Genomic DNA, 24,793 nt, shown 5'->3' with positions numbered 1-24,793 from the left:
CACTGAAACATGACTTTGTGACTTTTCTATCCAATGCTGCAATTGATCATGAGGAGAGGTTAAGCAGATTGAGTTTATACTCGCATGTTTAGACCGAGAGGTGATCTCACTGGAACATATAGAATTCTTACATGCTTGGCAGAAGGATCAAAACTGATCTTCTCCTTGGCTGATATGCATAGAACCTGGGACTACAGGCTCAAAATAGGGGGACTGCCATTCAAGACAGATAAAAAGATATTTTATATGGTGAATTGTTGGAATTCTCCAGCAAATAGTACCATTGCAGACTCAATTGCTTCAAGAGAGAGAATAATAAATTTTTAGATGTTATGAAATGAATGGATCATGGATGAGTGCAAGAAAGAGGCTGTGAAATAAAAGATCAGCCACGAGCTTTCTGAATGGCTGTGCAGGCACAGGAAGCCAAATACCTTCTTTCTACATCTCCACATTCTTAAAATGTACCAAATCCCAGGATATCTAATGCTGTTGTGTAGCCAGCCAAGCTTTGGGACGGGTGAACTCACAACTCCAAAGGATACTACCTTGAGTCTAATGTTGGACATTCTGCGGACTGATCAGTAATAATATTGTACAGATTGTTAAGTAATCTTCCCACAGATATCATGTCCTAGAGAAGTTCTCCAGATGCAACTTTCTTTATTTGCTTTTAATAAAATCTGAATTTGTAGAAAATATTGCTATTCAAAGCAAGCTCAAATGAAGAAAGATTCCTCTAGATGAAACCATGAAGTGAACAAATCGGAAACAAAAAAGCACAATGCCGTCAGTTTCTGTTGTTGACAATGTAAAGGTCTCTAGGCAAGCCCTGTACCAATGCCTTCATTACAGCAGTATGAAGACATTCTTATTAAGCATCTATATATTCTTTAAAGAAGAGTTTCCAAACTGAATTTCTTCCAAGAGATTTATAGATTAATGACGAATAAATGATTTTAATTACATATGGATGTATTTTCAATGGCACTGATCAAAGTAAATAGACATGTGGCAATTCTATTCATAGCATTACTCAAGTTTATACCCACTCCTATACTATGCATACCTTTTTTCCTTCCTGCACTTTCTTTCTCTTTGACTCACAGCTTTGTGCCTTATTTCCTTTCCTCCCTCCCCACAGCATCACTGGTCTTCCCCACGATAGATTCTCTCACTGCACTCTTCCAACAGCACCAAGTTAATGTAAAGTGTTATTAAAAAGTAGAAAAGCAATTACATGTTTACAGAAAAATAATTTAATTAGACATGAATGGTATTAGTACACTTGCGAAGGTTGCTTACCTCGTATATTGTGATTCTGAAACCGTACATTACACTTCCTCGTGTTTCTTCCACCTGAGGAAGAAAAACATTATAACTAACACTTCACTATAAAAAGTGTAGCCAAAAATGTCACAGTTAAAGTATGCAGTTTACCACAATATTAAATAACAACAATCCATACATGCAAACCTAGATAAGTTTCAGGCACAACAGCAATCGTCACTTCTGTCTCCTTTTGAGTAACCCGCCACTTTATCTTCACTAGTTAAAGGTCTAGTTTTAGGTTTACACTCCCCAATCTTTATAAGATAGTTTCTAGCAACCCCCAGTTCCCCTTAACTCTGCTAATCAAATCGCTTTTAAGCCTTCTAGAATCTGAGGATAGAATCACAGTTATGCAAGCTCCATTCATCATTACAATGCAAACCAGGTATTATTTTTGTTTCCAGTAATGTTCAGTAACAAGAAGTGATCTAACTAAGTTTTCCACATTTGTAGCACAACTCCCCATTTCTAGATGTAAAAGTCCATTACTCTTTTAGATTATTTTCTTTACCTAGCCACAGTGTTTATTGATCTATGTGCATAAAAACCCCAAGTCTCTTTGGATTCCCACTTTTTCTCTCATTTAGAAAATGCATGGCTTTCCCTTTTTAGGTTCAAATCAGATGATCAAATGGCTTTCTTTTTAAATTTTTTTTAAGTATTTAAATTAGTTTGGCAGTGAGGAGTCCACTCAATATTCTGACCCAAAGCCCCTAAACCTGGTCAGTAAAACCATAACATGTTCTCCTACTGGCCAAGCATGTGTTTGGTGAAGTAGAGATCATTTTTAAAGGCATCTCAGTAAGACCAGAGAAGTATGTCTCAACTTCTGCTAAAAAATAACCTGGGAATTACAGAATGCAGGAGTGCAGGAGGAAAGACAAAATGCTTTATACAATAATGTATCTACTTTTGTTATTTATTTAGAGGACATAGCTTTTCCAACCAAAACTTGCCCATTTTTTTTTAAATTGTTGTGTGGCAACACATTTTTATGATGGTTTATAGTTGAATGTATAGATTCCAACGTTGGGTGTGGGGGTATGCAACAGGAAACGCCCTGCTATGGCCTCAATTCCTAACCTACAAAACTGCCACGTAAGTAAGTCATTCTTAATCCTGGGGATCGCCTAAGAAGCAGCAGACAATAGTTTTGCAAATATGTAAGGTGAAGGAAATACAGAACAAATTAGGGATCAAATACATTGTGGGGCAGTGAATAGAGCTTGAAAAGAAGAGGATGAAGGTGACATTGCAGCAGAGTGAGAAATGATGCTAAATGGAAATGAGGAACTGACTAGATTGGTAAATTTAGGCAAACAGTGCCTGAATAACCTTCAATGAACTAAGAGAGTGGACTGACAAGGGGAGTGTAGTAGATGTAACTTCAAGTATCACATAAATGTTCAAATAAGAACATGACATAAATGGGATGGTGCTAACTTGTGTAAGAAATTGACTGAGGGACAAGAGGCAGAGAATAGTGTGAATGATTATTTATTTGACAAAGTGAAAACTTCCAAAGGTCAGAGTCAGACCCTTTGTTTTCCAATTTTATAAGTAATTTAAAGGTGTGGATTCAGAGAATAAAAAATTTTACAACACCATACAAAACTTGGAAATGTAGAAAATAGACTGCTTTAAAGCAGTGTACTCCTGGAGGATGCAGGTCAAACTGTTGGAATGAGCAGGGGTATCACAAGTACATTTTAATATAAAAAAGTGCAAAGTGTACTTAGGGAGAAACAACAAAGAGAACATATTAGCCCAAACAGTAAAGAGTGGGGAGGGGGGGAGAAGGGAATTCAAGATAACAGGAACATAAAGGTATGTGTTTAATAATCTTTGAAGGTGACAGGACAAATTAAGTAGCCAATTGAGGAGAATAAATTAGTTTAAAATAAAGCCTAATTTCTGGTTAAGCCTAATCTGAAGAACTATAAACATCTGGACATCTGATGTTTTGGGAGTATATGATGGGAGGTACAGTATATGAAAATGATGCTAGGGTGAGGGTACAAGTTCAAGGCATGCGTATTAGAACACTACCAATGAGCATCAGGAGCAATACCAAGAGTCAAACGAGATTAATAGTACAAAAATTCTACTTCAATATATTTTAAATTTAGAAAATGAGACAGTAAGATATGAAAATAGTTGTGGTGGCAGTGCCTGTACCCCCCATCCCCCGAAGATTTCTGTTCTATTGTTTTAAAACATTGAATCACAGTGGATTCAAATTGGCTTTTTTGACACTGATCAACAAAAAAAGACACTTTCATGTCAAAGTGAAAACAGATCTCTACAAAGTGATCTAAATTAATTATAAATATAAAACACAAAATAATTGATTGCATAAGTATTCACCCCTTTTAATATGACACAGCAAATCATCACTGGTGCAGCCAATTGGGTTTAGAAGTCACATAATTAGTTAAATGGAGATCTGTTTTTGGAGTCCTGTGTGCAGACAAGGTGTTTCAATTGATTGTAGCAAAAATACACCTGTATCTGGAAGGTCCAACTGCTGGCAAAAACTACACCATGAAGACAAAAGCACACACCAAGCAACTGTGCAAAAAGGTTTTTGAAAAGCTCAAGTCAGGAGATGGATACAAGAAAATGTCCAAGTCACTGAACATCCCTCGGAGTACAGAAATGGAAAGAATTTGGCACAGCTGTAAATCTGCCTAGAGCAGACTGTCCTCAAAACTGAGTGACCATGCAAGAAGGGGATTAGTAAAGGAGGCCACCAAGAGATCTATGACAACTCTGCAAGAGTTACAAGCTTCAGTGGTTGAGATGGGAGAGACTGCGCATACAGCAACTGCTGCCTGGGTTCTTCATTAGTTGCAGCTTTATGGGAGAGTAGCAAAGGGAAAGCCACTGTTGAAAAAAAAACTCTCATGAGATCTTGGCTAGAGTTTGCCAGAAGGCATGTGGGAGACTTGGAAGTCAGCTGGAAGAGGGTTCTATGATCTGATGAAACCAAAATTGAGCTTTTTGGCCATCAGACTAACACTATGTTTGGTGTAAGCCAAACACTGCATATCATCAAAAACACACTATCCCTGCTGTGAAGCATGGTAGTGGCTGCATCATGCTGTGGGGATGCTTCACTACAGCAGGCCCGGGAAGGATTGTGAAGGTAGAGGGTAAAATGACTGCAGTTAACTACAGAGAAATCCTGGAGGAAACCCTGATGCAGTCTGTAAGACAACTATGAATTGGGAGAAGATCTGTTTTCCGGCAAGACAAAGGCCCCCAAGCTTAAAGCCAAAATGACACAGGAATGCCTTAAAAACAACAAAGTTAATGTCCTGGAGTGGCCAAGTCAGAGTCCAGACCTGAATTCAATTGAGAATTTGTGGCTGGACTTGAAAAGGGCTGTTCACTCATGATCCCTGTGCAATCTGACAGAGCTTGAGCAGTTTAGTAAAGAAGAATGGGGAAAAATTCCAGTGTCCAGATGTGCAAAGCTGAAAGAGACCTATCCACACAGACTCAAGGCTGTAATTGCTGCCAAAGGTATATTTACTAAATACTGACTTGAATGGGGTGAGTAATTATGCAATCAATTATTTTGAATATGCTACAGTCACCACTGACTTCATCAAGACTTGCATGGATAAGTGCTCACAAAAACACATTGAGTTTTTCCAGTCCAGGAGCCTTGGATGAACTAGGAGATTCGTAGTCTGCTGAGGGCTAGACCTCTGGCATTCAGGATTGGTTATGGCTATAATTAACTTCTGGCTGAGCAAGAATCTGGATCCATTTCAATTCGCCTACTGCCACAATATGTCCACAGTAGACACTATTTTGCAGGTTTTTCATGGAACCCTTACATCAGGACGATGTTGATAGACTGCAGCTCAGTGTTCAACACCATCATCCCCTCAAAACTTATCATCAGGCTCCAAGAACTAGGCTTCTGTACCTTCTGCAAATGGATCCTCAACTTACTTATCAGGAGATCACAGTTCAGGTGGAATGGAAATGTCATCTCCTCCTCACTGACTATCAACTCAGGCATACCTCAAGGCTGTGTGCTTAGTGCCCTGCTCTATTCTCTCTATACCTGTGTGTTTACGCATTTCCTTCAAGCTCCTCTGCATTCCTTGGTCATACCTTCATGGTTCTCTCCACTGCTGCCACTCCAATAAAACATCCTTGCTGAAATCTGATACCTACTGCATCTTCTGAGCAGGGAAAGAGCTTGCCAGTGATTGTGACTGTGACACTGGATATTTGTGAGGTGTTCTTTGGTTGGATATAACATGCAGGTTTGTGAATGTTGGTCTGTGTGATTCAAGTTGGTACCTGATTGAGAACAAAGAGCCAAAAATTACTGATTGCCAGTTGCTGGGTAGAGGGCAATAAATGGATGGTGGCCTGGAGCAGAGCCAATAGAAAGGTGTTAAAGGTCAAACACACCACCTACAGCCCATGACACGGGAATGCAATATTTGAATTGGTAAGAAATGAATATAAAAGTTAATAGAAACATAGAAAACCTACAGCACAATACAGGCCCTTCAGCCCACAAAGCTATGCCGAACATGTCCCTGCCTTAGAACTAGCTAGGCTTTATCGATAGCCCTCTATTTTGCTAAGCTCCATGTAGCCATCCAGGAGTCTCTTAAAAGACCCTATCGTTTCCACCTCCACCACCGCTGCCGGCAGCCCATTCCACGCACTCACCACTCTCTGCATAAAAAACTTACCCCCTACATCTCCTCTGTACCTACTGCCAAGCACCTTAAAACTATGCCCTCTCATACTAGCCATTTCAACCCTGGGGAAAAGCCTCTGAATATCTACACAATCAAAGTCTCTCATTATCTTGTACACCTCTATCAGGTCACCTCTCATCCTCCATCGCTCCAAGGAGAAAAGGCCGAGTTCACTCAACCTATTCTCATAAGGCATGCTCCCCAATCCAGGCAGCATCCTTGTAAATCTTCTCTGCACCCTTTCTATTGTTTCCTATGGTAGATGCTTCAAATGTGCAGGCAGCAGTAATTCAGTAGGAGAGCAACTATTGTGGATGTGAGGCGCCCCACAGACTTGTGGAGATTCGAAAAGGGACTATGAGGAACATGTGGCCAGCAGCAGGAACTACTTTTTAACCGGTATTATGTTTTCTGTTCTTTGACTGTTCATGAAAGGCCAGGAAAACTTAATTGGTGTGTGCACAGGTATTGGTTGTGCAAGTTCATGTGCTCTTCCACTGAGACAATAAAGGTACTTATTGGTAATTATAGATTCTCCCTGTTGATAATTTTTACAAGGGGTGATTCTTGTAACAACGCTTTGTTGGAATTACAAGGAATTCAATGTCTAGTTGGGGCCCAGCAATAGATATTAATCTATTATTAACCTTTGACCATCAGACTCTTGAACCAGAGGGGATAACTTCACTCATCCCAACACAGAACTGAACACAATCTATGGACTCACTTTCAAGGACTCTTCACCTCACGTTCTTCATATTTATTGTTTGTTTATTTATTAATTATGATTATTTATATTTTTCTTTCTTTTGTATTTGCAGTTTGTTGTCTTTTTCACAATGGCTGTTTGCTCATCTTGTATGCGGTCTTCCATTAATTCTATTGTGATTCTTTGTATTGTAAGGGGGTTTCAACTTTTATGTTACTGCGGAGGCTAATTAAAATGGCGTCTTTGTTATGTTAATCTGGGGAATGCGGCTTTGTGTGTTAAACGCTGAGAAAGTTTGCGCTAACAGTTTGTTTTTGCTTTAGTGTGTGATAAGAGAGTGCTATTAACCAATTGGGATAGTTGTGATGGTTTTGGTGTATTTGAAGTTACTGTATGCGCGGGGTTTTGGGGCAGAAGGCGGGAGATTGAGACAGAGGATGGACGAGGTGCTGTGAGTCCGCTAACGGGGTCGGACCCCGAGCGGGACATTCGGCGAGGAGACGGAGACGGACTGGTGTGGAGCGTCTGGTCGACCACCATTGGTGGTCCCAGGCGGCCGGTCGAGGTGGTCCGAGGGGGTCGCAGGGTGAAGAAGAAGATCCTTGAGCTCCAACTGTTTGTGCACGAAGAGATTGAACTTTGATAAGTGTGGCGCCTTTTATTTTCCTTTTATATTTTATTCTCTTTTAATTATATAGTTCCAGTTATATCTATAAACTGTAAATCATTTAATTGCATCTGGTGTATTGTCCGTTATTTGGGCGGGGTGGGGTACCTCACACAGCATCCACACAAACAAGTTATCCAGTTTGGCGGGACCGAGGCTGTTTCCCTATACGACAGCGAGCCGAGCGACCCTGAGGGTGGCCGCGGGGCTACATTGTGGGGGCTTTGTCCGGGATGCTTGAGTCTGTTGGTATGCTGTCTGGCTGCCCTGTTTAAATATGTAATGTGTGTCTCTGTGGGTTATTTGCTGTTGATTGCTGTATGCGTTGTGGGTGCGGTCTTTGTTCGAGTTCAGGCTAGCATTGACGAGTTGGAGGTGGTACCCGGGGCTGTCCATGCAGTTGGGAGAGAGAGGAAAGAGTGGTCTGATTTGGAGGTAGGGTCTGTGAATAAATGTTCTAGCTCTGGCAGGCTCCGCCTGGCACTTGGGATAGTGTCCACCCCAAGAGGGGCGGAGACTAGCAAGATATGGGCAGAGCAGATCTCTCAGTTGTTAGTTGAGTGGCAGTGCTCGGTTGAGAGAGAGCGACAGGGATTGGTTGAAAGTTTGAGTAGTTGGGCTGGTGACGGTGTTAGAGCTGTCAGGTTCACTTACACCGTAGTGACAGCTGTCAGTTATTTGAAAGAGGGGGGAAAGTTTTCAGTGTGTCTTCTCTGGCGAGGAGGGCGGCTAAATCGCTTGCAGGATCATTTCAGGGGATCAGTTGTTCAGCTGATCAGGGAGGTGTCTGGAAACTTAGTGGAGGCCCAGTGGGGGAACGGCCTGAGGTCTCTGGGGAAGCACGTTCCCAGCAATGTACCAATGAACTTCCGAAAGGAAAAGACCCTATTCCTGAAGGTTTAGAGGGGCCACGCCCCAGGGTGTCGCTATGGATAGAGGGAAGCGATGCTAAAGCTATCCTCGACCTCGGGGCACAGATCAAGTTGTTGTACAGTTCGTTTTACAACCGGTGTCTGAAGCATTTATCCTTGACAACCGCAAGGGCACCAGAGACTTTGGGTACTAGTGGCAGTAGTTATCCAGAAGACGATGATTGGTTAATAACCCTGGAGTTCATGGAGGTATTTTCTGGGCACCCAGCATGTCGAGTTGCTTCTGAGGACGTGTGTAGCAGCCTTGAGCCGGTACCGAATTTAAACGAGACCCAGCGGTGGTACGGCTTGGGGAAAGTAGCTGAGGGTGAGACCCTCTTAGTAGATGCTCCGAACTACCACGAGGGAGGGGAGTTGACCGCTGAAGACACCTCAGTGAGAGAGAGGTCGCAGCAACTGGACCCTGGTGGCATGGAAGATGAAGGCAGCGTGTGTGTGGATTATGTGATGTGGTTTAATGTGCTGCATCTGAGGAGTGGATGTTGCCAGATCCTGAGGAGTGCGGCTGTTGAGCTGAAGATGGCCTTTACTCGTTCCCTAGGATTCTTCTGATCCGAAAAGATGCCCAAGGGAATATCCGGAGCCCCTGCATCCTTCCTGTGGGGCATGAGGAAAACCATGGGGGAAGTGAAGATGTGTGGAGTTTTGACATATGTGGATGACCGCCTAGAGCTTGGATTCGCCTGGGGGGACTATGAGGCGAGGCGAGTGGCTGAGCCCGGGCGACCGAAGCGAAGTGTCAATTGTGGAGGAGTTTTTGGCTGGAGGACCTTGGTGCAATGTGAGGAAAATGACCCAACATACCAGTTGAACTTCCTGGTGTTGGGACAGACGGTGGTGGACCGGGGGATGGAAACCCAGGTCGTCAATCTGAATGAGACACAGGGAAGAGAGGGAATTTGCACCGCACTGCGGTCATGAACTGATGAATTAATCCAGCGAGAAGAAACGATGACCCACCTTCAAAGGGATCAGCAGAAACTCAAGACGTCCATTCAGAACAGATTGGAAGATTTACTAGTTGGGGAAGATCAAGGAAGTGTTCTGACTAAGGTTAACAGAAAACCGAGAGCCCAGGGAGGGGAGTTTGACTACACTCCCGAGGAGGAGAAGAAATGGAGGACAGATCTCGGAAAAGGGAGGCGGACGCTTGAAAGGAACCTGAAGATGACTATCGCAAGTTTAACTGAAGTGGAAAAACTGAAAGTTGACCTGGAAGACGTCCTCAGGAAGAAACCACCGGAGGCTGAACATTCTTTAACTGCTGCTTTTCAGGTCAGGGTGGAAGAAGCTGGTGGGGTAACTGCATCCCAGATTGAGATGGCCAGGAACCCTGAGTCAGAACTGCAGAGGCTGTGGCGAGAGTTGAAGGAGTCCTCGAAGAAGCTGACGTCTCAACTGCAGGAGGCTGAAGGGGTAGCCCCGGCTAAATGTTTCAGTTTGGAGAAACTCAAACAGCAGCTACCGATCGAGGGAATGAGGAGGGATACGGGTTCGAAGGATGATGTGCTGCACATGTGGTAATGCTGCCTTTCGCTAACATCCCCGTGATTGAGGAAGAGACCTTTGGCCCTTCTCCCACTGAGTCAGGTGTAGTGGGGAGAGTTAGCTGTGGGCAGTCTGAGTTATGGCAGGATCAGGAAGGAGGAGAGGCGGGGCCCCGGACACGGGACTGGGGGCTCCGAGCTGTAGTGGTGGCCTGAGTGAAAGAGGAGTTGGCAAGCAGGCCCGAGGTATCCCTAGTAGTGTCTGAGCCTTTTGGGTTTAGGTGAGGGGGTACGGAGGTCTCAGAGGGTTAAGAAGCTCCCAGATAGGTTGGCCTATGTAGCGCCCGTGGACGGGAGTAAGGTCCACTGTTCGGGGAGCACTGTCACTGTGTGTATCTGTGTATTTGTGTGTTGTGTGTCTGCAGGACTGGTTGGCGAGTTATTTAGCAGTCATGAGGAGTTATTTAGCAGTTATTTGGTGGGGGGAGAGTGTAAGGGGGTTTCGACTTTTATGTTACTGCTGAGGCTAATTAAAATGGCGTCTTTGTTATGTTAATCTGGGGAATGTGGCTTTGTTGTGTTAAACGCTGAGAAAGTTTGCGCTAACAGTTTGTTTTTGCTTTAGTGTGTGATAAGAGAGTGCTATTAACCAATTGGGATAGTTGTTATGGTTTTGGTGTATTTGAAGATACTGTATGCGCGGGGTTTTGGGGCAGAAGGGGGGAGATCGAGACAGAGGATGGACGAGGTGCTGTGAGTCCGCTAACGGGGTCGGACCCCGAGCGGGACATTCGGCGAGGAGACGGAGACGGACTGGTGTGGAGCGTCTGGTCGACCACCATTGGTGGTCCCAGGCGGCCGGTCGAGGTGGTCCGAGGGGGTCGCAGGGTGAAGAAGAAGATCCTTGAGCTCCAACTGTTTGTGCACGAAGAGATTGAACTTTGATAAGTGTGGCGCCTTTTATTTTCCTTTTATATTTTATTCTCTTTTAATTATATAGTTCCAGTTATATCTATAAACTGTAAATCATTTAATTGCATCTGGTGTATTGTCCGTTATTTGGGCGGGGTGGGGTACCTCACACAGCATCCACACAAACAAGTTATCCAGTTTGGCGGGACCGAGGCTGTTTCCCTATACGACAGCGAGCCGAGCGACCCTGAGGGTGGCCGCGGGGCTACATTGTGGGGGCTTTGTCCGGGATGCTTGAGTCTGTTGGTATGCTGTCTGGCTGCCCTGTTTAAATATGTAATGTGTGTCTCTGTGGGTTATTTGCTGTTGATTGCTGTATGCGTTGTGGGTGCGGTCTTTGTTCGAGTTCAGGCTAGCATTGACGAGTTGGAGGTGGTACCCGGGGCTGTCCATGCAGTTGGGAGAGAGAGGAAAGAGTGGTCTGATTTGGAGGTAGGGTCTGTGAATAAATGTTCTAGCTCTGGCAGGCTCCGCCTGGCACTTGGGATAGTGTCCACCCCAAGAGGGGCGGAGACTAGCAAGATATGGGCAGAGCAGATCTCTCAGTTGTTAGTTGAGTGGCAGTGCTCGGTTGAGAGAGAGCGACAGGGATTGGTTGAAAGTTTGAGTAGTTGGGCTGGTGACGGTGTTAGAGCTGTCAGGTTCACTTACACCGTAGTGACAGCTGTCAGTTATTTGAAAGAGGGGGGAAAGTTTTCAGTGTGTCTTCTCTGGCGAGGAGGGCGGCTAAATCGCTTGCAGGATCATTTCAGGGGATCAGTTGTTCAGCTGATCAGGGAGGTGTCTGGAAACTTAGTGGAGGCCCAGTGGGGGAACGGCCTGAGGTCTCTGGGGAAGCACGTTCCCAGCAATGTACCAATGAACTTCCGAAAGGAAAAGACCCTATTCCTGAAGGTTTAGAGGGGCCACGCCCCAGGGTGTCGCTATGGATAGAGGGAAGCGATGCTAAAGCTATCCTCGACCTCGGGGCACAGATCAAGTTGTTGTACAGTTCGTTTTACAACCGGTGTCTGAAGCATTTATCCTTGACAACCGCAAGGGCACCAGAGACTTTGGGTACTAGTGGCAGTAGTTATCCAGAAGACGATGATTGGTTAATAACCCTGGAGTTCATGGAGGTATTTTCTGGGCACCCAGCATGTCGAGTTGCTTCTGAGGACGTGTGTAGCAGCCTTGAGCCGGTACCGAATTTAAACGAGACCCAGCGGTGGTACGGCTTGGGGAAAGTAGCTGAGGGTGAGACCCTCTTAGTAGATGCTCCGAACTACCACGAGGGAGGGGAGTTGACCGCTGAAGACACCTCAGTGAGAGAGAGGTCGCAGCAACTGGACCCTGGTGGCATGGAAGATGAAGGCAGCGTGTGTGTGGATTATGTGATGTGGTTTAATGTGCTGCATCTGAGGAGTGGATGTTGCCAGATCCTGAGGAGTGCGGCTGTTGAGCTGAAGATGGCCTTTACTCGTTCCCTAGGATTCTTCTGATCCGAAAAGATGCCCAAGGGAATATCCGGAGCCCCTGCATCCTTCCTGTGGGGCATGAGGAAAACCATGGGGGAAGTGAAGATGTGTGGAGTTTTGACATATGTGGATGACCGCCTAGAGCTTGGATTCGCCTGGGGGGACTATGAGGCGAGGCGAGTGGCTGAGCCCGGGCGACCGAAGCGAAGTGTCAATTGTGGAGGAGTTTTTGGCTGGAGGACCTTGGTGCAATGTGAGGAAAATGACCCAACATACCAGTTGAACTTCCTGGTGTTGGGACAGACGGTGGTGGACCGGGGGATGGAAACCCAGGTCGTCAATCTGAATGAGACACAGGGAAGAGAGGGAATTTGCACCGCACTGCGGTCATGAACTGATGAATTAATCCAGCGAGAAGAAACGATGACCCACCTTCAAAGGGATCAGCAGAAACTCAAGACGTCCATTCAGAACAGATTGGAAGATTTACTAGTTGGGGAAGATCAAGGAAGTGTTCTGACTAAGGTTAACAGAAAACCGAGAGCCCAGGGAGGGGAGTTTGACTACACTCCCGAGGAGGAGAAGAAATGGAGGACAGATCTCGGAAAAGGGAGGCGGACGCTTGAAAGGAACCTGAAGATGACTATCGCAAGTTTAACTGAAGTGGAAAAACTGAAAGTTGACCTGGAAGACGTCCTCAGGAAGAAACCACCGGAGGCTGAACATTCTTTAACTGCTGCTTTTCAGGTCAGGGTGGAAGAAGCTGGTGGGGTAACTGCATCCCAGATTGAGATGGCCAGGAACCCTGAGTCAGAACTGCAGAGGCTGTGGCGAGAGTTGAAGGAGTCCTCGAAGAAGCTGACGTCTCAACTGCAGGAGGCTGAAGGGGTAGCCCCGGCTAAATGTTTCAGTTTGGAGAAACTCAAACAGCAGCTACCGATCGAGGGAATGAGGAGGGATACGGGTTCGAAGGATGATGTGCTGCACATGTGGTAATGCTGCCTTTCGCTAACATCCCCGTGATTGAGGAAGAGACCTTTGGCCCTTCTCCCACTGAGTCAGGTGTAGTGGGGAGAGTTAGCTGTGGGCAGTCTGAGTTATGGCAGGATCAGGAAGGAGGAGAGGCGGGGCCCCGGACACGGGACTGGGGGCTCCGAGCTGTAGTGGTGGCCTGAGTGAAAGAGGAGTTGGCAAGCAGGCCCGAGGTATCCCTAGTAGTGTCTGAGCCTTTTGGGTTTAGGTGAGGGGGTACGGAGGTCTCAGAGGGTTAAGAAGCTCCCAGATAGGTTGGCCTATGTAGCGCCCGTGGACGGGAGTAAGGTCCACTGTTCGGGGAGCACTGTCACTGTGTGTATCTGTGTATTTGTGTGTTGTGTGTCTGCAGGACTGGTTGGCGAGTTATTTAGCAGTCATGAGGAGTTATTTAGCAGTTATTTGGTGGGGGGAGAGTGTAAGGGGGTTTCGACTTTTATGTTACTGCTGAGGCTAATTAAAATGGCGTCTTTGTTATGTTAATCTGGGGAATGTGGCTTTGTTGTGTTAAACGCTGAGAAAGTTTGCGCTAACAGTTTGTTTTTGCTTTAGTGTGTGATAAGAGAGTGCTATTAACCAATTGGGATAGTTGTTATGGTTTTGGTGTATTTGAAGATACTGTATGCGCGGGGTTTTGGGGCAGAAGGGGGGAGATCGAGACAGAGGATGGACGAGGTGCTGTGAGTCTGCTAACGGGGTCGGACCCCGAGCGGGACGTTCGGCGAGGAGACGGAGACGGGCTGGTGTGGAGCGTCTGGTCGACCACCGTTGGTGGTCCCAGGCGGCCGGTCGAGGTGGTCCGAGGGGGGTCGCAGGGTGAAGAAGAAGGTCCTTGAGCTCCAACTGTTTGTGCACTAAGAGATTGAACTTTGATAAGTGTGGCGCCTTTTATTTTCCTTTTATAGTTTATTCTCTTTTAATTATATAGTTCCAGTAATATCTATAAACTGTAAATCATTTAATTGCATCTGGTGTATTGTCTGTTATTTGGGCGGGGTGGGGTACCTCACACAGCATCCACACAAACAAGTTATCTAGTTTGGCGGGGCCGAGGCTGTTTCCCTATACGACAGCGAGCCGAGCGACCCTGAGAGTGGCCGGGGGGCTACAGTATTTACTATGATTGCCTGCAAGGAAATGAATCTTGGAGTTGTATATGGTGAGGTATATATATATATATATATATAGATATATATATATACATACACTCTGGTAATTGATTTACTTTGAACTTTGAAATCTTTGGAATTTCATGCCAAAGACAGGAAAGAGCACAGAGCCTTAGGTATAGTTAAGATTGATTTAGATGAATTTTTAAACAGTAAGAGAATTAATAGCATGGGGAAAGGACAAGAGAAGATGGCGGCGTGACGGCAGCACGCGCGGCCACTTCAGTGATGAATATCTGTTGTCTGTCAAGTAGGGGACTGTGCACATTTCTGTTTTGATGGAGACAGACGTGAGAGCACAGTGAAACATTTGGAAAGCTTCTGAAATGCCCGCTTCGCTGCCGCTGCTACTGTGTGGTAACCGGAATCTCTGGAGCTGAAGGCCCCGAAATCCTCGGCTTTGCATGTTTCAGTGGCCGGGGAGAGATCGAAGGCGTTCAGCAGAGAATGGTGCTCGGGAGGTTGTATCGGAGGGGCTGATTGGAGGCTCGAAGTTTTCAGACGGATGGACTCAGTGTTGGCTGGGGTCGGCTGCTTCCAAGGTATCAGCAAATTGACGGTGCCTGGAGGTTTATGGCAGGGAGTTTCTCCCTTTTGCCTCCTGCTATCGGGGACTCGGGAGTCGATCGACTCGGGACTTGGAGACTTTTTTTTTTACTGTGCCCATGGTCTGTTCTTTATCAAATTATGGTATTGCTTTGCACTGCTGTAACTATATGTTATAATTATGTGGTTCTGTCAGTGTTAGTCTTTGGTCTGTCCTGTTTTCTGTGATATCACTCCGGAGAAATATTGTATCATTTTTTAATGCATGTATGCATTTCTAAATGACAATAAAAGAGGACTGAATGTTCTCATAATCTAGTCTAATCTAATCCTACTGAACGGTGGAGCATGTCTGAGGTGCTGATCACCTGACTCCTCTTCCCATTTCTTATGACCATTTGCAATCCAGAGTATGGGTACAGAGGAACACTTAAAAAAATATGAGTACTAAAGTACAACGAGCATGAACTAAGAGTCAAAACGTGGTGTAATTTGATGAATGTTGCACATGAAAATGCATTCATTGACCTTGACCACTTAAGTGAGGTCACTAAACTTCATGGAGCTGCACCCACATCTTTAGGGCTAGATTTCTGGGAATAACCACTGTGGTCAATCCCAGGAGCCCCTGCAACTAAAGGACATTGCACCTATGTTACACCACCTATGTCAAGTCCTCCCATACAGCACTCAAAAAACTTTAACCCACTCTCTTGTTATATAATTTACTATTGCTTCACAAGTCTGATGCATTGGTTCACCCATGACAGACTGGCACAATACACCCATCATGTAACAGGGGTTATAGAACCAGGGGGCTGAAGAATGACCAGCATTCTAGTCAGTCATGATATTGGCCCATTGCTGATGCTAATTACCAAATGGTTAATACTGTAGAATGCCGAATTTATTATCATGGTCAGGATGAATTTGACCTAACTGTCCACAGTGAATAGGGATGAACTAATTGAACATCATAATCCCCAAACACGAGGAATTCTGCAGATGCTGGAAATTCAAGCACCACACATCAAAGTGGCTGGTGAATGCAGCAGGCCAGGCAGCATCTCTAGGAAGAGGTACAGTCAACGTTTCGGGCTGAGACCCTTTGTCAGATCTAACTGAAGGAAGTGCTAGTAAGAGATTTTAAAGTGGGAGGGGGAGGGGGAGATCCAAAATGATAGGAGAAGACGCCCTCCTGTCTTCTCCTATCATTTTGGATCTCCCCCTCCTCCTCTCAAATCTCTTACTAGCTCTTTCTTCAGTTAGTCCTGACGAAGGGTCTCGGCCCGAAACGTCGACTGAACCCCTTCCTAGAGATGCTGCCTGGCCTGCTGCATTCACCAGCAACTTTGATCATAATCCCCATGTCTTTTTGTGATCACGTTCCCACATAACCACCAACTGGTCAAAGCAAATGTACTGGAAAGTTTCATTTAGAAACATAGAAAACTTACAGCACAATACAGGCCCTTCAGCCCACAATGCTGTGCCGAACATGTATTTACTTTAGAAATTACCTAGGGTTACCCATAGTCCTTTATTTTTCTAATCTCCATGTACCTATCCAGGAGTCTCTTAAAAGACCCTATTGTATCTGCCTCCACCACTGTCGCCAGCAGCCCATTCCATGCATTCACCAATCTCTGCGTAAAAAACTTCCCCCTGACATTTCCTCTGTACCTACTTCCAGGCACCTTAAAACTGTGCCCTCTCGTGATAGCCATTTCAGCCCTGGGGAAAAGCCTCTGACTATCCACATGATCAATGCCTCTCATCATCTTGTACACGTCTATCAGGTCACCTCCCATCCTCCATCGCTCTAAGGAAGAAAGGCCAAGTTCACTCAAACTATTCTCGTAAGGCATGCTCCCCTATCCATGCAACATCCTTGTAAATCTCCCCTGCACTCTTTCTATAGATTCCACATCCTTCCTGTAGTGAGGTGACCAGAACTGAGCATAGTACTCCAAGTGGCGTCTGACCAGGGTCCTATATAGCTGTAACATTACCTCTCGGCTCTTAAATTCAATTCCATGGTTGATGAAGGCCAATACACCAAATGCCTTCTTAACCACAGAGTCAACCTGCGCAGCAGCTTTGAGTGTCCTATGGACTCGGACCTCAAAATCCCTCTGATCCTCCACACTGCCAAGAGTCTTACCATTAATACTATATTCTGCCATCATACTTGAGCTACTAAAATTAACCACCTCACACTTATCTGGGTTGAATTCCATCTGCCATTTCTCAGCCCAGTTTTGCATCCTATCGACGTCCTGCTGTAACCAATCTTAGAATGCAGCCTTGCCTGGCAAGCCATGGATTTTTAACAGATGTAACTAATTGCTATGAAATTGTGGTGGTCAATTTTCATGATATTGCATGGCGAGATTATTCTCAATGCTGGAAGCTGGAATCGTACAGTTTTTGACCCAGCAACAAGAAAAACATAAGGATATATGCTTAAGTCAATATGAAGCAAGGTACAGAGATAGTAGTGTCTTCATGTGTCTGCTGCTTTTCCCTTCTGAACAGTAGAAACCTTAAAAAGTGGCTCTAACACATTTTGGAAATAAAACATACTGCAGCCATGAAATGTCGGGGATAGAAGTGAGAATCAGAAATAGTTCTGAAACAAAAATGGTTATTCACATAGAACATGCACCTTATTTTTACTCTCTCCACACATGTTGCTTGGCTCTTCAGTGCTTCCAGCATTTCTGATTTTATTGGAACTGAACTCATTCAGGCAAGTGGAGGCCATTCATCAGATTTCTGCTGTCTATTTAAAGTCACTTCCCCCAGAACAGACAGAAGATCACAAGTGAAGCAACTGAAAATGACTTGGTCTATGATACTGTTCTGAGGAACTGCATGGGAGAGGTGAGAGGTGATTGGCCTCAAACAACCTTGACTGTCTTCTTTAATTTTAAGTCTGACATCAGCCAAAAGAGCCTTCCTTTGATTCACAACTGCAAGTTACCATACTCAAAGAGCATCAAGGATAGCCATTCCTGCATTCAACACAAAGGCTGCAAGAATATTTGAACTTAGTGAAATGCAAACAGCTCACTAGTGAAATGGTTATAGGGAATATATACCACTTGAAGACATTATTGATAATTTCTATCCAAGGAGAACGTGGTAACCTGCCACAATGACTATTATCCAGTAGCACTTAATCCTCTGTGATGAAGTGCTTTGAGAGACTAGTCATGAAACATATCAACTCCTGCCAGAGGAGCAACTAGGATCTGCTTCAATTTGCCCACCATCACAACAGGTCAACAGCAGATGCCATTTCATTGGCTCTTCACTCAGCCCTAGAACACCTGGACAGTGAAGATGCACCCATCAAGATGGTCTTCATTGACTACATCTCATCATCCAACAGTATTATCCCCTCAAAGCTAATCAATAAGCTCCAAAACCTTCTTTGTGCAACTGGATTCTTGATATTGTCATAATCAGTTTGGAAATGAAACATCTCCTCTACAATCAACATCAACACAGGTATAACACAAGGCTGTGTGCTTAGACTCCTGATCTACTCGCTTTATGTTTATGACTGTGAGGCCAAGTACAGCTCCAATGCCATATGTTGTCCAATGACGACAGCATTGTTATTGGGCCAAATCAATGGTGGTGACAAGTCAGCATGTAGGAGGAAGATTGAAAATTTGGTTGAATGGTGCCACAACAACCTCTAACTCAACATTAGTAAAACCAAAGAGCTGATTATTGACTACAGGAGGAGAAAACTGGAGGTTTATGAGCTAGTTCTCATTAGAGGATCGGAGGTGGAGAGAGTCAATAACTTTAAATTCCTTAATGTCATCATTTCAGAGGATCTGTCTTGGGACCAGCACAAAAAAGGCACAGCAGCACTTCTACTTTCTTAGAAATTTGTGCAGATTCGGTATTTCATTTAAAACTTTGACAAACTTCTGTAAATCCAAAGCAGAAATTATATTGACTGGTTAAATCACAACTTGGTATGGAGAAAGAATGCCCAAGAAAGGAAAAGCCTACAAAGAGTAGTGGACATAGCCCAGACCATCATAGGAAAAGACCCACCCTAACATTGTGCACATATGCAAGGAGTGCTGCTACAAGAAAGCAGCATCCATCGTCAAGGAACTCCACCATCTAGGCCAGATTCTCTTCTCACTGCTGCCATCAGAAAGAAATCTATAGGAGCCTAAGGCACATACTAGCAGGTTCAGAAATATTTATTACCATTTAACCATTAAGCTCCTGAACCAGTGTGGATAACTTCACTCAACTCATCACTGAACTGATACCACAACCAATGGACTTGCTTTCAAAGACTCCACAACTCAGTTTTATTTATTTATTATTTATTATTTTTGTATTTGCGCAATTTATCTTTTTCTGCGTATTGGTTGTTTGTCAGTCTTGTTCGTGCGTAGTTTTTTATTGATTCGATTGTATTTCTTGTTCTACTGTGAATGCCTGCATGAAAATGGATCTCAGGGTAGTATATGGTTCAAAGTATATTTATTATCAAAGTATGTATGCTCTATACTACTTTGAGGTTCATTTTTCTTACAGGCAGCCACAAACCAAAGACACCCAATAGAACCCATTAAAAAGACCATCAAACGCCCAATGTGCAGGAATAAAAACAAATTGAGCAAACAATAAAAGTAAGCAAATAACATTCAGAACTGAAGATCACGAAAGAGAGTCCACAGTCACAAAGCCAGTCAGAACCTATCCAGTAGGCTGTTGGTTGCAGGCCACAGCCTCAGTTCAGCACAGACGAGTAAACCTCGCAAGCAGCAAGCTGAACACCAGTCTCCCCATCTCCTCCAGCCCTGACATCCTGACTTTTTCAATCTGGTCCAGTGCTTTAATTAGCTGAACAGCGGGCTGTTCCTCACTCTCAGACCCAGGCCTTGCTGCTTCGATATGCTCTCATGCCTGGAACCTGCGGCCTCGATTCAGCCCATACCCAATCTTTCTAATTTGACCTGGAGCTTAAATCGGTCAAACACCGACTTGTTTTTCACTCTCGGGCCTGGGCCCTGCTGCCTCAACTCTGCCTTACCACAGCTCGCCTCACTTCAGTTCTGCTGCTTTGGATCACCTCCAAGTCCACTCCAGCAATGTTCAAACATTGGGTTGTTCCCTGCTCTCAGACCCAGGCCCCCTGCCTTGATTTGGCTCATATACACCACGCAGAAACATCCTGCACTTTTGAGACTTCAGTTTATGCTCAAAAATGCTCGGTTGTACAGGTGGTTCAAAAGCTTAACTCCAAGACAGAAGTGACAGGCTATTGATTGCAGTGATCATTTTTGAGAAAAAGTGTGTTAATAATGTAGTTAGTAGTTTTTTTTGTTGCCAGCAAGTCATTGCTGTGCTTCACCAGTGCCATCTTAAACCAGTGACTGGTGACATAGACGTACTTTGATAATAAATCAAAGTAAACATCCTAACGACTAAACATCCTCCATCACAACGGTCTGGCTAAGGAGCTTAAACCCGGAACATTAGCTCTACTCTCAGTGGCCAGTTTATTAGGTGACCTTTACACCTGCTCATTAATGCAAGTATCTAATCAGCCAATCAAGTGGCAGCAACTCCATACATAAAAGCATACAGACATAGTCAAGTGGTTCAGTTGTTCAGATCAAACATCAGAATGGGGAAGAAATGTGATCCAAGTGATTTTAACCGTGGAATGATTGTTGGTGCCAGATGGGGTGGTTTGAGTATCTCAGAAACTGCTGATCTCCTATGGTTTTTATGCACAATATCTAGAGCAAAGATGATCAGACTAGCAACCTGGTAAACTAGACAACATCAAACAAGAAATGGAAAGGTTAAAAATCAACATCTTGGGAATGTGCGAGATGAGGTGGAAGGGAGCTGGTAAAACAAGCTCAGAGGGATATACCACCATTTACTCAGGAGGAGAAATACATGAAAAAGGTGTTGGAATTATGTTAGATGAAGAACATGCAAAATCAATAAAGGGCTATTGGACAATATAAGATCCAATGTTACTTGTGAAACTACATGCAAAACCTTTTGACATTAACATTGTTCAAGTTTATGCACCAACAGCAGACAATGAAGAAAGCATCGATCAATTCTATGATGAACTAGAAACAGCATTAAGACAATGTAAAAGCTCAGAAAATACCATTATTCAAGGTGACTTCAATGCAAGAGTAGGCAAGACCAGGGACGAGGACAATATTGGGCATTACGGCATAGGTGAGAGAAATGAGAGAGGTGAACGACTAGCTACATGGGTGACAGAAAAAGATTATATAATTGGTAATACCGTCTTCAAACAACACTCGAGAAAACTATAGATATGGAAGAGCCCAGGGGATAACACCAGAAACCAGATTGAGTACGTGCTTATAAGGAGAAGGTATAGAAATGCTCTGAAATCATGCAAAACATATCCGGGTGCAGACTGCTACAGTGATCACATACCAATAATCAGCGTGATGTACCTGAGATGCAGAATGCTTAAAAGACCAAGAGTAGAGCCAAAGCTGAATTTGGGACTTTGGAGAAAAAACAGTGACATCAAAAATGAATTCCAAATAACAGTGAAGAACAAATTCGAGGCTCTACAAAACATTACTATTATTTAACAGCAATGGGACAACCTCAGATAACATAACACAAGCAGCACAAGGGGTGATTCCCAAACAACAGAAAAAAGCTTTAAAGAAATGGATGACAGAAGAAATTCTGAATCTTAAGGAACAAAGAAGAAAATGTAAGGAAAATGAAAAAGCCTATGTATCCTTGCATGCACAGGTAACAACCAAGTGCAAGGAAGCAAAAGAAAAGTGACTTAAGGACAAATGTGAGTTAATAGAACAATTGCAGAAGACCAACAACAGCAAACGTATGCACGGTGAGACAAAAAAGGTCATAAATTGGAAGAAAAGTGGGGCAACAACACGATGTATAAAAGCAAAAGACGGCTCTACAATTATGGAAAAAGGAAAAATAATGCAAATATAGTCAGAATATATCAAAGACCTATACGACGACAAAGACCAAGGGGACAACTTTGATATTGGCAACAACAACGAGGACCCAGCAATACTGAAAGAAGAAGTGGAATATGCTATGAAGAAAATGTGAAAGGGGAAATCATCAGGACCAGATAACATTCTGGTTGAACTGTATGAAGTGCTAGAAGATTTTGGTGTAGAGAAATTAACAATCTTATTGAATAGAATACAACGGTGGCAAAGTATCAGAAGATCTTTTAAAGACAGTATGCATTGCACTGCCAAAGAAACCAGGTGCAACAGAGTGTGGACAACACAGAACAATTAGTTTAATGAGCCACCTCACAAAAATTCTACTTTGAATCATCATGCTCAGAATAAGAAACAAAATTAAACCAGAGATCAGTGAAGAACAATGCGGCTTTGTCGAAGGCAAGAGAACATCAAACGCCACTTATATTCTCAGGAATATTATCGAAAGGTCAATAGAAGTACAAGACCTATACTTCTGTTTCATTGACTACACAAAAGCCTTTGACACAGGGAAACACCAAGTCATCGTGAAAATGCTTAAAGACATTAATATCAACGGAAAAGATCTAAGAATAATCAGGATTCTCTACTGGCAACAAAGTGCAGCCATACAGATAGACAACAAGATTGGTGAATATCAGCCAATAAAGCGAGGAGTCAGACAGGGTTGTATTCTATCACCAGACCTGTTCTCCCTGTATTCATGAGAACCATACAAGACCAACCTGGAATAAGTATAGGAGGATATAATATCAACAACCTCTGCTATGCAGATGATACAGTACTGATAGCAAACAGTGAAGTAAATTTACAGAAACTAGTATCTACCATCAACTCAGAAAACAAAAGACTTGGCCTAACCTTAAACAAAAAGAAAACTGAAGTAATGGTAATATCAAAGAAACCTGATATCCCAAGCTGTAGGATCGTATTGGGAAATGAAATCCTGAAACAAGTTCACAACTTCAAGTACCTTGGATCATGGGTAACATCTGATGGCAAATGCGAAACAGATATAAAAGCAAGAATAGCAATGGCAAGAACAACATTTACAGAAATGAGAAACATCCTAACGAACAAGAAAATAGCAATTGACATCCGTCTTAGAACTCTCGGCTGCTACATTCTTCCTATATTGATGTATGGCTGCGAGTCATGGACCATCACAAATGCAATGGAAAGAAGAATTATGCAGCAGAGATGTGGTTCCTCAGAAAAAATGCTATGCATATCATATAAGGACAGGATAACCAATGAAGAAGTTCTACAGAGAACGAAAACAAAACGTACATTACTTTAAAAAAAAATCAGAAAACAGCAATCAAAATTCTTTGGACACATCATGAGAAGAGAGACATCAGAACATTTAGTTACAAGCTGGAAGGGAAAAGAAGCAGAGGCAGACAGAGAATGAAAATGATAGATGGAATAACAGCATGGTTAGAAACAAGGGAGGCAACAACTACAATTCGGAGGGTCAAGGACCGTGATGGATGGGGAGACATGTCGAACGGCAAGGCACCTGAATGAATGATCTAGAGTTTACAAAAAAAAAATCCAGTGAGCGGGTTTGTGGGCAAACACACCTTGTTCATGAAAGGGTTCAAGCTGACAAGGTGGCAACAGTAACCCAACTAACCACGTGGTGTGCAGAAGACCATCTCTGAACGCACAACATGTCAAAACTTGAAGTGGATGGGCTACAGCAGCAGAACTATGAACATGCACTCAGTAGATACAGAGTGTGCTTCCCTTTCCACACTTGCTGCATGAACTTGTTAGTGTTTTTGGCACTTTGTTTTTATTTTAACATTACAGCAATCTCCAAGGCCCATAGCTATAATTACCCATTTCTTGATGATGTGCAAGTTAATTTGATTGAAGTCTATAAGAGCCCTGGAAGTAGTGGTTAATTTGCTCCCTTAGCATTACTGGCTAAAGATCATTTTTAAACATTGCCATTCTTTTTGCAATATTTTACCTATCTATCCTATGATTAAAGAATTCAATCTCAAAAAATCACAAGCCTGAGATATTATGATCCTTAAAATTAAACTGTAAGATTAACCAGAGATTGATCATGACATTTTACAATATACTGCCTTTGTACTGCTTAAAAACTAACCTTTTCTCTTCTGAAAGCCAAGCTCATTTTCCACAGAAAAATCTTCTTGAAACCTGGTTTAAAAAATGCAGTCATTATTGTATGTACACTCCACACTTTCAACACTTCCATATGAATGGTCATTGTTGACTCTGCACCTGGAAAGGAATCCAATGGCACAGTTCTGTGTATAAATGAGATTAGATAATACCAAATTCAGTTCTCAATTTTGATGAAATTTCAGCATTAAAACATTCTTCATTTTATTCAGATCAAAATATTCGAAACAATGAAAGAAAATTAATAGTTGCAAGATACTTAGGTTTTAAATGAGCTTCATAAAGGTATCAAATTACAATACCTCACACTTGTCTGCATTAAATTCCATCTGCCATTTTCAGCCCATTTTTCCAGCTGGCCCAGCCTTCCATGACGCACCCAATCTTGGTGTAATCTGCATATTTGCTGATGCATTTTACTACATTTCCATCCATATCGTTGATATAGATGACAAACAATAACGGATCCCTGTGGCATACCACTAGTCATATGCATCCATCTACTACCACTCTCTGGCTTCTCTCACAAAGCCACTGTCAAA

General features: G+C 43.5%; 1 protein-coding gene across 1 annotated transcript in view; it reads right to left on the bottom strand.

Moving 5' to 3' along the window:
* Nucleotides 1–24,793, bottom strand: part of LOC140200692 (uncharacterized) — a 409,587-nt gene that overhangs the window by 86,908 nt on the left and 297,886 nt on the right. Inside the window, exons 11-12 of the mRNA XM_072264267.1 lie at nucleotides 24,214–24,266; nucleotides 1,306–1,359 (exon numbers count right to left, since the gene is read on the bottom strand). Coding sequence (XP_072120368.1) covers nucleotides 1,306–1,359; nucleotides 24,214–24,266 — 107 coding nt within the window. The remainder of the gene's footprint in view (nucleotides 1–1,305; nucleotides 1,360–24,213; nucleotides 24,267–24,793) is intronic.

Source organism: Mobula birostris, chromosome 1, assembly GCF_030028105.1.
Source record: "Mobula birostris isolate sMobBir1 chromosome 1, sMobBir1.hap1, whole genome shotgun sequence".
Lineage (NCBI taxonomy): Eukaryota > Metazoa > Chordata > Chondrichthyes > Myliobatiformes > Myliobatidae > Mobula > Mobula birostris.
Note: the sequence above shows the minus strand (reverse complement) of the source record. Positions and strands in the feature narration are given on the sequence as shown.